Genomic DNA, 14,758 nt, shown 5'->3' with positions numbered 1-14,758 from the left:
CTTCCCAGTGCGCTTTAAGACACTGCCTAGGTTCAGTGCGCTTCAGCGCGCTGGGCAGCACTGGCCATGCTGTACAGTGTATCCCACTGCCTTGCAGTGCACTGTAGTACACTGGACACACCGTACAGCGTTTCCAGTGACACCCAGTGCGCTGAAACGCACTGGCAGATACTGTAAACGCTTTTTTATATAGGGATAGGCAATGAACAACGGTACAATACGAAGTAGGCTTAGACAATGCATGCAATGACTTTGTTGTGGAGCATTGTCTCCTTCATAAATATTTATTCAGCGGTATCGCAATGGAGGTGGTTTTTATAGCACCCACTTCCATTAGTCGCCGCAAGTATAGATTTATTTATAGGGGAGATAAACTTTTGTCACTCTGAACTGCAGATGTCAGAGATGCTGCAAAAGGACGACGAACTTTTTGGAAATACGTCTGTGGCTCCTTTAGTAGTTTAACATGTGGCATACTGATCACCCAACTTAAGCTCCGAGTGTTGTTTTCAGCACACGCGGAACACTTGAACACTTAGTCTTAATTTGCGCAGGGTCAACTCACTATAGCTTCCCCCATAAAGCAAACCGCGGTTTTACGCCTGAAGCCCAGCAAATCAATACATAGCGTCTTTTCAAAGATGAGTCTGAATATTAAAATATATTATTCACTGTATTAATTACTTTTATATTGTGGCAGACATCTGAGCTTGACTAGATACAAATATAACGGAAATAATTGGGCGGTAGTTTAGGAAAACAGCAAAGGAAGGTTAGGTAGTAGTTAAGCTTCATAATTAGTCTTCACTAGTAGTTGAGTTGAATGGGAGTATCAAAATCCTCCTTACAAATAGTCCATTGTCGCCGTGACATTTTCAAAAACCTGATGCTGGTGCTAACTTCGCCAGGGAAATCCAATCATCAAAATGAAACAGTGCCATAGCCACACTGTTCATGACGTCAGTAATGGGAAAGAGCCTTTATCTAATTGTGCATTCGCTTTATGGGCTTATGGGCTTTGCTTGCAACGCTTGGTTAACAAATGCAGAACTAACACTACTACCTTTATTGTCGGGAGAAGTGTCATCATTCTTTAGGTCTGGTAGTGGCACTCCTGTGCGTTGTGGTTTGAGTCTGGTCGCTGAATTAAACCAAATTTTGTTACTTCGCGAAAATACCTGTTTGAAGGGGGGTGGGGGGTACTTATAGGGGTTCCCTAGGACTATAGAACATTTGTTTCAACCCTCTAGAAGCCCCTTTTGTAAAAGCTCAAAGCAGCCAGTTGCTGTTTGGAGGAAGCATTGAGACAGCCCCACATGACTTCACCAGATGTCGGGAATGTGTGATAAATGTAATGATTGTCATATATCACGCCTCCAATTTTATTAAACTAAGTGCCGCAACAGAAAAAGCACTTATGAAGGCGCTAGATAAACATTCTGCTTATTTTTTATGATTTTTAGGTACGATTCTTGAAACACGTTCCATCTATATGTATATTTTCCAAAATGCTCACGGCACACAGAGCGTTCGGTGAAAAAGAAAATAACGAAAAATTGCTGGCTGACTTAGAGCAATCGTTAATATAACGAACATGTGCCGCCAAAGCAAGGTTACTGACTTAATAAGGCGAAAGCACCTAATATCTCACACTTGCGTCTTCCTACGATTCATCCGCCTTTTTGTGCCCTGGAATGGGGTCAGCTGTGGCCTCTCCTTTCACAATCTCTCATCAATCACGTTGTTACACAGCGGTGGCGAGTAATAAATTGTCTGTCTGTTTGTCCATAATCACAAGGCAGCTGTCGTAACGTCGACGCAGCCAAGCAGAAAGAATTCGTGGGACGTTAGAGCAAATACAAAAAATATTAACAAACAGTCCATCGTTTACTTGAAAATAATATTTGTAAATATTTACTAAAAGAAATTGAAGGACGCCTTGTAAATTCCGAAGTGCCTTTGGCGAAAGCATGTGCTCAGTACACGGGGGGGTGTCGTGCACAAAAAAAAAACAACAAAAACTACGAGATAGTCGAATAGCCACACGCTTTTTCTGAACACACTCGGGAATTATTAGTTGTCCATGAAAATTTTTATTTATTCGCGACATGCAGGTCTGTCTTCCTCGGATACATGTATATGAGCACATTTGGAAATATTTTCATTAAAATAACGACTCTGCGGTAGCGTATATCAAGAATCAATACGCTGATAAATAATGCACATGACAATTTAGAAGCCGTCAAATGACTTGAGAATGACAAATCTTGAAAATTGTAAAAAACTGGGATACAGCTATAGGTTCTTCTTAAGAATATTTCGTTTTTCAAAGACCCCTGAGAAATTCCGAGGACACATCAACAAGCCTCGCGAGTCCTCTCTCTCTCATGCGAAATTTCCTTTTATCACTTTTCAGGCCCAGAAAGTTGGAATAATGAATGAGTACCACAACTTCATCACGACTACACTGGTAAGCGTGATCTTTTCTGCTTAATAGTGATGCTGCTTAACGGAGCTGTACAAAAATTAGGCGCATGTGAAACGCTTAGTGCCAAAATCGCGAACATGACTACGTAATTCCAAGGTTTCTCAAAGTTTTCGTAGTACTAAAACTGTAGCAGCTGGCCGACATCCCTTAGGTAAAATATTTGTGCCGATAAGTATAAGAGACCTTAGGCCGCCTTAAGATTCTTAAGGAAAGATTTGTAATTTTTATACCGGTGTCAATCTCTTCTTTAGCTGCACATGTATTAGAGGCGTAAAACATATTTTAAGAGTGATTCAGAAAGGGAAGTCTATCGTACACTTAACTTGTACGTAAACAAACGAAACTTCCAAAACAAGTAAAGACAGTGTTTACATCTTACAATTGAGCACCAAAATCTAATTGATCACTGGTATCGAAGCTCCTTAAAGTGGCACCCGTTTGTCCCTCGAAGTAGTCGTAGTCGTAGTGTGTAACTAGCCTTACGTTTTGACCAGCAAGGTGGTGCCGGTGGGAGATTTCTACTGTGCATTGTTGAACAATAAAAAAATTCGCAGCGTGCGCGTTACCTAAAAGCTTCATTCTCCTGTTTCTCATTCTCCATTAGTAGTCACTGGCATGTACAGTGAGCCGTATCTGACAAGAAAGCGTTGCTGCGTTATACTCACTGGGCGTAACCTCCTTGGTTTTAGAAAGGTTTAACGAGCGTTGAGCCGCAAGGCCATGAATACATATACCATGAATACGTATACCATGAAAAAGGTAGTCAAAGGTGGAAAGTAGACACGAAGCGCAAGCCGTAAGAAAGTGTGCGTGTGGCACCTCTCGTTTAGTCCTTGGAATGTCCACTGAATGGTGGTGCTTCTATATGGGGAATATATGATGAAAAGATGCGAGATGGTGGTACTGAGATTGTTGAATAGATGGACGAACGGACACACATACTGATGCATGGACGGCCGCACGGATGGCTGCACGGATGGATGAACACATGGATGGACGCAGGGGCAGATGCATGAACGAACGCAGGGACGGACGCACGAATGGACGTGCAGACGCACAAACAGACGTATGCAGGGACGGGTGGATGGACGCACGGACGGTCATACAGACGGATGCATGGACGTATGGAAGCAAGAACGAATGATCGAATGGATGCTTCGCCCCACTCTCCATCATTCTTTGCGTGGATATACTGCCATTTTTTTTTCACGTGGCACTCGATGCGGCCACCCTATGTTGATATATTAGACAGTTTCAGTTTACCGCGGGAATTGCCTAAAGAACACAAGCGCGCGGCGCGTTGGGTACCTAACGGCTAAGGCTGTCGCACACAGCGTTACATTACCGTATTGAACAACCGAAACATGAAGTACGCTTCGGCGTAAACAGCCTTGAATATGAGTGCTGCTCTTCGTCATCTATAGGCGAATAAATGAACTGCAGTAGCTGATGAAACCGGCCCTTTTTTCGCAGAAGTCATGCCGTCGACGCTCGCAGCCACAGAGATCTCGCGACACAGCTTCCGTGAAGGTAGGCCGCGGCCGCAGCTGGCGCAACGACAGCGCCGACATTTGGCGTGCGCATCTCTTGTACGCTCAAACGCACGCATCTCTCCTAGGTTTAGCGCATGCGCAGTGTTGCTCTGTCTCACCCATTGCGTGCGCAAGGCTGTCTCGCCCACTAAAATTAAGCTCTCTAATATCATGCAACAATGAAATGGAATGTAAAAACTTTATTCAGTCGCAAAACAATAGTCTTTCAGATTCGGCCTCGTGGTTTTACTCGTATTGGAGATCGGTTTCGATATGTTGTCGACTTCTGGAACATATTTATTTTCCAAAATGACTCTCATACGAGGTACTTGACATGAATTCTTTAAATGGTAGTGTGCCGTATACTTGCAGCCAGAGGAGGCCAAGCATGCAGCTTTAGAATAGAAGAAATGGCTAGCTCTCAACCACCCAATGGTTTAGAAACTCGCATAGCGTGATGCCGGGTTCGATTCCACGCATCTGCCACGCACTATTACATTTATTGCCACCACTTTTATCTCCAAATGAGGACGCTATAGTCTCTTTGATGGCACTAGAAGCTGAGGAATAGTAAGGGTTTCAGGGACAGCAATCTGCCTCCGGGCAAGCTGAAGTTTATCGTCGGCTTGAATGTCATGAGCACGATGACACGCAGTTTTTTCCACATGACCTGTGCGATCCGCTTCAGGAGCACGCAATTGCACTGCCTCTATTAATTTAAAACAACATGGCTCAGCTCGTCACGTGTGCCTGAATAATTGAACGAGTTCGGTGAAAGAGCAGAATGTTTTCTTCAAGGCATGTGGCTTCAACATGGTATATAGACGCTGCATAACATTTTTATCTAATTACCAAGTTTAGCCGTGTGAACTGCAACATCACAAAAACGCCAGAGGTATGTCATTACACATACTTAATTTGAATAGAAGAGTCACCTATCAGTTTTCAAACTACTTGAAGCACTGGTCTGACATTCTGGCTCATGAGTAGTACGTCGCCGCCAAACAAAACAGCTTTGATTTCGGCTATCACCCTAATACTCATCACTCACGAGAGTGCCTCGAGGCTCGAAGGCCGGTGCCTTGTGTGCTTTAACGCTACGGCGCACACATTATTTGTGATTGTCACATTATACGAAGTTGCATGATTCAAAACGAACATGATTCTGACTTCGGATGAATAAAAAAACATGACAGTAGGGAATTTTCTTGCTTTAACAAGAAAGTGTTTATGCCATTGTCTACCACGGCTCCACTGACGTACTTCCCTGGTGGAAGTGACGTTGAAAAATATATAATAGGAGATTTCAATGTAAAAAAAAAACTAGGTGGAAAGCATTGGTCACACGGAATCTAGCCACCAACCCTTCAATTCTCAGTGCGTGGTGCCAACCAGTACGACACAGAGCACATGCTGTGTAAAATGTTAGCGCAAAGCCATTTACACAAACCAAACACCGTTTGGCAGTTCTCAGAGCTTCGAAGCTTTAGCGAGTTTCTGGTATAAGTAGTGAAATGGCGCGACGGGTTTGCGTTGGGTGTGCGTTGTCTTCACAAAGTGCCTCCTTCATAGAGCGTGATCTCTCCTGCGCACGTGCTTATCGGACTCGTAATTTGGGAGAAGGCAAAAGTCACTTCGAATGCTGCCACGGCCGCGTTTACAAAAGAAACATGCTGCTGACACACAACGCAAAAATAATAGGAACAATTATTCACGCCTGCCCTTTATACACTTGAGCGCTTGTTTTGTGCATCTTTCTTTCTGTTTAAACAGCGCGCATTAGATGTCGAACTGTGGCGCTTGCTAGCCCGCACTCGTACTGTGTATGTTATTTTCGTGCGTGCTTTCTGCTCGAAATGTGTGCTGCAGATTTCTAACTGCTTGGCGTTCTTAACGTTAGTTTGAAATTTGTTGCTGTTGCTAAAACATAGCACAATAAACAGTCAACGATCTCTGTAAACGCACGTTCTACTTTTCTGTTATACCGGTTCATATGTACGGGCATCACGCACGTTGGTTTATGTATTTCGAATATCTTACTGTCATTCATAAAACGCGTGGCCAATGGTGTATTTAATCTTCGGGAAGTATTCTGTTTCAGCTGTCTTCAGAACATAAATGTCAGCTTGTTAATTGTTCTATACTAGGCCAGAACTACAAGAAATATAAACGTACGACATGACGCAGCTATTATGCATGACCCACTAGCTCAAACGGCGAGCAAAACTAAGGCCTACACGCACGCATATTTCTCACTGCCAGAAAACAAAGAGGAGTGTATTGTTTCCTTTAACAATATGAAGAAAGCTGCCGCTAAAGGTTAGAGTGTCTGATCAAGGCCTCGGCTTTCTTGTACAGCCTTACGTAAATAAATGAAAACGTATATTTGTAGAGTTAACTGCATTTGTCAGTACAACACAATGGTGCTGTTAGGCATGTAGCGTAGAGAATATACAAAGCAGTGCAAACCCAAAATGATACAAAATGCGAAAGTATACAAAGCACAAATCATACTCGAGTAAATATTTATTTGTTTGCTTTTTAAATATTTAAATGCGCTATCAAAATCAACAGTAATCGACATTTTAATGATATCAACAGTTACATGACAATTTATATTTGTTTTACCATAGACTTTGCGTATTTGAGGCGACCAGTGGGTTTCTTTTTGAAATTGGTATGCATTGTTAGACAAAGTGACGTTTTGTTTGTGTAGTTTATCGCTCGTAATATACTGCTTCAGTTGAAAGAGGTAGACTTGGTTAGCTTTAAACATATCACCAGTACGGAAACAATGGCAACGTGGAAAAATCTTTAGGTCTGCCATGGTACCCATGAATTCACAGCAGAAACATAAGTGTTTTTTCTTTGAATGTCGTTTCTTTTCAGTGCTATAAAACAACAGAAACAACTTCTGGCCCAATTTCGCAATGTCTGTCAATATGAATGGGGATAGCTTGCAGGCCATATCAGAACCCACTTTGGGAATACGCCCTGCTTCCCGACATTGCACTAAATAGGCTGGTCACAGAAAACCATCAGCGAAGAAAGCAGTGCAACAGCAGTTCCTGTGACATGTGTAGAAGCTTGACAACTATTTTTGGGAGTACTCCGAACAAAAAAAAACTGTAAAGCTTCCACTAAGTCATGCTAGCCTTAAATACAGGAAACCTGATTGATTCTAATGTTTCATGAATGTATTTGTTGGTTTTGTGAGGCCTGAATAGTTTTCGCACGGGTGCGAGAGGCATGCTCCGAAAATCTCGTTAAATCCTGTTATCCACTGAACAGGATTCACTCTGCCCTTTATGTTCTAGACCACACACGGACAGGGCACGTATTTGGGGTTATTCTGCTTGTAGTGCTCCCTACGTCTAGAGGCACAATGCGGCTTTTTACTGACCAGTGACACTTTTTCTGCAGCCTAACAAGCCTGGCATGTCGCAACATAATTCAGCTTAGCTGCAAGGTGTACTTCTTGTGGGGCTTTTATTACGAACTTGGTTTAGATCTATTCATGAAGGCCGTACGTGCTCGCGATATCACAACGGCCTGTGCGGCTGGGGGGTGACTGCTCCGCGTCCGCGAACGTTCTCGAACAGTGTCAAAGCAGGTGGGCGGAGCTGCGCAGTTGGTCTGGTTGCAGTGGCGATTCCAGGTGACGTCATAGCTAGGCGAGGTTTTCGATCCAGAAGCGTGATTTTACAGATAGCGTAAACAGCATCGTTGTTCAAGAGAGACGTTTAAACATTTCTTGGAACGTTCACGTTGAATCGGGCACTCTTTGTTTGACGAACCAACGCATTGAACTTCCACTCGAAATCGGTATAACGTATCAGAGCGCCGAGCAACAACACTGGAAAAAAAATGATTGTGACCGTAAGAGCTGCCTTGGTAAATGGCGGCTCTGAATATCATATTTTAAACAGATGGCATACTCATGAAAGCTGAAACGGCACCTCTAGCCACTGCACACATGAACTTTCTTCATTTTTTTATTAAGTTTTATGGAAAACACAGTGGAAAGTTGAAGATTCATACTGATGAGTTCTGCCCTTAAAAGTGTCCATCTAGCGGGATTTATACCAGAACTTGGAGAAAAAAATTGTGAATTATCACGTAAATCACCCTCAACAATTGAATAAGCTCTTTTTCAAACAGTTAAATGTACCTGCAATGGTTGCGGAACATGGGATTGGATATTAAGTACACTTATCAAACATGTTCTTACCATAATTAGGATGCATAGCTAACTTTCATAAAGAGCAAAATAGCCCAGTTCATTGTACACACTGTGGAATAAACTCCAGCGCATGGCCACAACGCGACAGTTCACTGGATAACTAGTTCCAATGGATAACTAATTACTTAACTGACCGTCACCAATACGTACAGCATGGCGTCCACACTTCTGACCTAGCTCCGGTGTTGTAAGGCGTTCCGCAGGGGTCTGTACTAGCTCCAGTGTTGTTCCTAATATATATAAATGACATAACTAACTACGCTGACGTTAAACTCAGACTCTTTGCAGACGACTGTATGCTCTACAATGAAATACGTCATCAAGATGATCAGGTAAAGTTGAGTAATTCAATAAACAAAATAACTCAGTGGTGCGATGATTGGCAAATGACTCTGAACATTGATAAAAGTGTATCTATGTCCATTACCAACAAGGTGTCTAAGTTGGATTTTCAGTACCATTTATTATTGTGCCACTACGAAAGGTCAACTAGTACAAATACCTTGGTATCACAACTGCATCTGATCATAGTTGGACAGAGCACGTGCGTCAAGTGTCCAAAAAAGCGATGAGCAAATAATTTTTTATTAAAAGGGCCCTGTCATTCGCCACACATGAAACGAAGCTTCTTGCTTACGTCAAATTTGTCCGCCAGGTCCTAGAATATGCTAATATTGTGTGGTTCCTTCAAACTGTGATTATTATCGTTATACTGGAAAGGATTCAGCGGAAAGCAGTGCGCTTTATCTTCAACAGATACGGGCGCAACGACTCACCTACTGCTCTACTTCATCGTGCTGGTCTAGCCACCCTTGACAGTCGTGCAAAGGTTTTCCGGCTCAAATTTCTTTATCTACTTTTACGCAAATCATTCCGCATAAACCCAGATCTTTACTTGAGCGTTCGAGATACCAGACCGACGAGGCGAAGCCATGCATGGGAACTTGAAGAGTACTCATTTAGTAATAATACTTTTCCTATTCGTTCTTCCCGCGCGATATTCGAGAATAGAGCACACTAAATCCAGTCATTACACAGCAGCCAACATTAGAGAACTTTATGAAACTAATTGAAGGCAATGATCTATTCTAACCTAGTTACCATGTACAGTGATCAACTGTTTTTCTTCACGCAGTCCTTCCTGTTTCCAATTGTCATAGCAAAACACTTGTCTGCATATATTTATTGTTTAATATGGTTTCTTGATAACAATACTCAATCTGTGTTTTCTTCTTTTTGTGTTTCGTTTCTGCTCGACTTCTGTTTTTTGTTGGTGTACTATTGGTGTACTTCGTACTTGGTTATCGTTCAAATAACTATGTATGATCGTTCTATGCCGTAATTCTATGCTCAGTGATTATGTGTTCTTTATTATTCTGCTTTTTCTTGATTGAAACGTCGAAAGTTCTGACAGTGTTGCTCACCCCTGTAATAATCCCCATGGGGGGGATTGACAGTATTCAGTATTCTATAAATAAAAATATTTTTAAAAAAACTTCCGCAATAGAATAAAGGGCAATGAGTAGGCTGACAGACTCCCACAAGAAGTCTTGGTCAAACGATCGAATTACGCACCTCGTATGCATTGGCTGGATGTTCGGAATATTATATCACAAAGAGGTGAAAAATGTTCTATAGAGAGGTGGTTCGATATACTACATCAAAACAATGGTTACTACATGAAGTAGATTCACAAAGAAAGTTCCTAAAAGTGATACTTCCTACATGGCACATAGAGACGTTACCTCGCAGGGTTCCAATGGAAGTAGCGTCCGAAAACAATATCTTAAACGGGACGCACCCCTGCAGGACCATGATCTAAAAGGCATCTTCAGCAAAAGGCGAACACCTTCCCGAAAGATTTCGAGTGTACTGTCGAATAAATATGGTGATCTAATCAGCAGCTGTCCATCATCATCATCATCATCATCATCATCATCATCATCATCAGACTGACTACGCCCACTGCAGAACAAAAGCCTCTCCCATGCTCCGCCAGTCAACTCGGTCATGTGCTTGCTGCTGCCACTTTATACCCGCAAACTTCTCAATCTCCTCTGCCAACCGAACTATATCTGTCTCCCGCTCACCTGTTTACCTTCGCTGTTACCCAGTCCTAACCAGTCAGTTTACCCAGTCAGTGTTACCCAGTCAGTTTACTTTCACTGTTATCTAGTACATTGCCCTTAATGACCAGCGGTTATCTTTTCTTCTTGATTTTTTTCTTCTTGATTTCTTCTTGATTTTAACTACGATATTCTTAACCCCGGTTTGTTCAATGACCCACACTTCTTTCTTCTTATCTCTTACGGTTACACCTATCATTTTCCTCTCCATCGCTCGCTGCGTCGTCCTGAATTTGAGCTGATCCCCTTTTGTGAGCCTCGACGTTTGTCCTCTGTACGTATAACAGCAAGATGCAGCCATTATATGCCTTCCCATTAACGAGATTTGGCAGTCTACCCGTCACGATTAGAGAATGCTTACCGAATATGATACACCCCAGCCGTTGTTATTCTTCTAGTTACTTCAATCTCGTGGTTCGGCTCCGCGGTTACCACCTAGTCCTAGGTAGTAACCAGTCTTACGTAGTAAATGGTCACCGATAGCTAGGTAGCTGTAAAGTCGTATACTAAATGATGGTTTAGTCCATAGACTCTTGGCAAAGCATGAACAGAAATGTGTGCGTGCAAACGTCCTGTTGCCAAGTGAGCTCCTGCAAATTAACTCTTCATTTCGCTGCCAATTTTTAATATATTTTGCAGTTTACTTCTTTTTGTATTAGCATCTTCATTTTTTGGCTACAACTTTTTTTACCACAACCTAAAAAATAAAATATCTAATTTTCTGCAGAACTCTACCTCTCCACGGAATAAAATAATGCTCAGGGTTAGGTCTTAAAGACTACAGCGTGAGGAGCAGCAGGAGATCGAGAGGTTAAGTACCGCCCTTTGCGGGATGATAACCAATGCAACTATATCGAAAAATCGAAGCAGGTAATGGAAAAGTAATACTCGCATCTAAATGCGAATCAATAAATGTATATAATACAGTGAAGCTCGCATGCATGTTTGAGCAAGGTAACTCGTGAATAACACATTCCTCAAAATAATCGTTTAGGGGTCTTGTTTTAACAACTCGGGAGGTAACAGATCATTTTCTCTATATATATTGTTACGGGGAGGAAAGTCGTCATGGAGTATATTAACAAAGTGTGCCTAAACACGTAACGCCAGCCATATAAGGTAGAGACAAGTCCACGCGGATATCAGCGAGCGTTGTTCTTTTTTTTCTCTTCCTCTTCAACTCCGACAGCGCTTCGTAGCATCACCCCTGGTGAAAAAGGTACTGACCCGGTGCTCGACTGGTAGGAGTGGAACGGCTCATGTGACGTGAACGATGTCACATAATCACGCTGCGGTGGTCTTCAGAGGTTCGAATTTGTACGTGACGTCGGTTACTTGGCGCAAGACTCGGTATGAACCATAGTATGGTAAAGTCAACTTCTCGCAAAGACCAACGCACCGTGATGGTGTCCAAAGAAAGACCATGTAACCAGTATTGAAGTGGACATCCCGGTCGCGAACGTCGCCGTTTAGTCGTTGTTTTCTTGGAAAGTGTTAAGCCGAAAGCGGACAACTTCGCGTGCCTCCTCAGCTCTAGCGATTGCATCACGAGCGTATTTTGATGTCGTATCAAGAACGGGCGAAAGGTGCGTGTAGAAAGGCAGCTTGGGTTCTCGTCCGTACCAGAGAAAAAATGGAGAGAAACCTGTAGAGTCATACCGAGACGTATTGTACGCAAATGTTACGAACGCCAAAGCTTCGTACCAGTCACGATAATCCGGCAAAACATACATTGCGACATGTTCGTAAATGTTCTGTTGAACCTCTCCGTTAGGCTGTTGGTCTGTGAGTGATACGCAGTGGTGAACTTGTGTTTTGTAGCTAAGGCGTGCAGAATGTTTTGGACTACCTTTATTAGAAAGTATCAACCCCGATTCGTAATGAGCTGTTGAGGAGCACCATGGTGAAGTAGGATGTCCTCGAGGAGAAAGCCGGTGACGTCAGTTGCACAACTGGTAAGGATAGCCCGCGTGATCGCATACCCAGTTGTGTAGTCGTTGGCAAGAGCTATCCAATAGTTTCCTCTGATGAATACATCAAAAAGGCTGCGGAGGTCAAGAACAACTCTGTAAGTGGTTGGAATGGTATCTCTGTGGGTTGGAAGCCATCCTGCTGGAAGGGTGGCCGGTGTTTCGCATTGCTGACACAATTTGCACGATAACGGGTCAAAAGGAGCGCTTACGCTTGCACGATAACGGGTCAAAAGGAGGGCAATAACGGGACAAAAGGAGCGGCGTCGAACATGGACGTAAGTCCTTGAGACGCCCAGGTGACCAGCAGTAGGAATGTTATGCAACTGCACGAGAACAATCTGACGCATATGTGAAGGTATGACCAGCCGCGAGTCAGGACCGGATGCATGTTGTAACGGTATAGAACACCATTATGAAGCATAAACATACAAAGCGGTGAAGGCGTGGTGGGGCCCCTCAATTGCTTGATGATCTCTCAAGTGTTGATCACGTCGTTGCTCCTCTTTAGTGTTTGCCAATGCAGAAAACGCCAAGACGCACGTGGACTCGTCCCTCCCAGAAAGTTCTGGTGGATCTACCGGGTTGATATGTCGGGTTTAACGTCCCAAAACCACTATATGATTATGAGAGACGCCGTAGTGGAGGGCTCCGGAAATTTAGACCACCTGGGGTTCTTTAACGTGCACCCAAATCTGAGTACACGGGCCTACAACATTTCCGCCTCCATCGGAAATGCAGCCGCCGCAGCCGGGATTTGAACCCGCGCCCTGCGGGTCAGCAGCCGAGTACCTTAGCCACTAGACCACCGCGGCGGGGCAAAGGATCTACCGGGTGACTAGACACAAGATCACTGTCCTTGGGTTATCGGCCTATTTTATAGATGACGATAAATGAGTACCCTTGCAGCCGCAGTGACTACCATCGAACCCAGCCATTCGGTAGGGTTCTTCAACGATGAAAGCCAGCATAAGACGTGGTGGTTCATGACAACGGTGAATGACTGTCCATACAAATACGGCCGAAAGTTGCCCACGGCCCAATCAAGTGCTAGACGTTCACGTTCGGCGATGGAATAATTCTACTCCGCTGGCAATAAAAGACGGCTAGCGCATGCATCGACGCAGTAATTACCATGCTGTTGCTTTGCCAACACGGCGCCTATGCCATGGCCGCTGGCGTCGTTTCGCACTTCTGTTTGAGCGGATATATTGAAGTGACCAAGAATCGGTGGCGACGTGAGGCCCATGGTCAGTTAAGCAAGTGCAGTGGCTTGTTCAGGACCCCAGACAAAAACCACAGCCTTCTTCTGTACGTCTATTAGAAGGCGTGCAATGTCGGCGAAATTGCGCGCAAATCTTCGGAAGTAAGAGGAGAGGCCTACAAAGCTTCGAACGTCAATTGCACAGGTCGGCATAGAAAAATCCGTGACCGCGCGCACTTTGTCGGGATCAGGACGAACACCTGAAGATTGGACAAGATGTCCAAGGAAAGTAAGCTGCCGATAGCTGAAGTGACACTTCAACGAGTTGAGCTGAAAGCCTGCCTTTCGGAAAACGGAATGAATTGTTGAGAGGCGCTTGAGGTGTGTCACAAAAATAGGCGAAGAGACAATGACGTCATCAAGGTAGCATAAGCATACTGACCACTTGAAGCTGTGTAGTAAAGCGTCCATCATTCTTTAGAACGTAGCTGGGGCATCGCATAACCTTAATTGCGCCAATTTAAACTGATAAAGGCGGTCAGGTGTAATCGATGCGGTCTTTTCAAGGTCCATGTCGTGAACTGCAATCTGTCAGCACCCCAACGAAGGTCTATCGAAGAGAAATATTTCGCACCAGGGAGAAAATCAAGGGCGTCATCTATGCGTGATAGGGGGTACACGTATTCTTTGTTAGCTTGTTGAATTTTTGGTAATTGACACAAAAGCGCCAGCTGTTGTCCTTCTTTCTGTCGAGCACAACACAGGAAGCCCAAGGGTTTGAAAAAGGTTCTATGATGTCCGGGCAAGCCTTTTGTCGACTTATTTTTGTATGCTTTGGCGCTCAGTCAAAGAAACACGATAAGGTCGCTGGTGTATCACATTGACATCGCCCGTGTTGATCCAGTGCTTCACAATGGTTGTCTCGCCAAGTGGTCAGTCGTTAAGTTCAAATACGACTTGTTATGAGGCGAAAAGGACACGAAGAGCGCGCTCATGTTCAGCCGAAAGGTCTGATGCAATCATTTTTGAGATCCTTTCGAAAGCAGTTTGACACAAATCAGGACTCGCGGGCGATGGGTTATTCACTGTTAAGGTGGAAATGTGGTAGTCGCAGGCCAGTGCAAGGGACGCAAGGGAGATACCCTGGGGCAGAACTTGTGAGCATAGTACAAAATTGACGAGAAGAAGACATGTG

At 43.8% G+C, this 14,758-nt stretch overlaps 1 protein-coding gene across 2 annotated transcripts in view; it reads left to right on the top strand.

Annotated features, from left to right (window-relative positions):
• The window catches only part of LOC119182310 (glutamate receptor ionotropic, kainate 2-like), a 194,774-nt gene that overhangs the window by 112,011 nt on the left and 68,005 nt on the right, over nucleotides 1-14,758 (top strand). For both annotated transcript variants that reach the window (XM_075895956.1, XM_075895955.1), the window contains exon 5: nucleotides 2,417-2,470. In XM_075895956.1, coding sequence (XP_075752071.1) covers nucleotides 2,417-2,470 — 54 coding nt within the window. The remainder of the gene's footprint in view (nucleotides 1-2,416; nucleotides 2,471-14,758) is intronic.

The sequence above is a fragment of the Rhipicephalus microplus genome, chromosome 5 (genome assembly GCF_043290135.1).
Source record: "Rhipicephalus microplus isolate Deutch F79 chromosome 5, USDA_Rmic, whole genome shotgun sequence".
NCBI lineage: Eukaryota > Metazoa > Arthropoda > Arachnida > Ixodida > Ixodidae > Rhipicephalus > Rhipicephalus microplus.
This window is presented reverse-complemented; position numbering and strand designations above follow the sequence as displayed.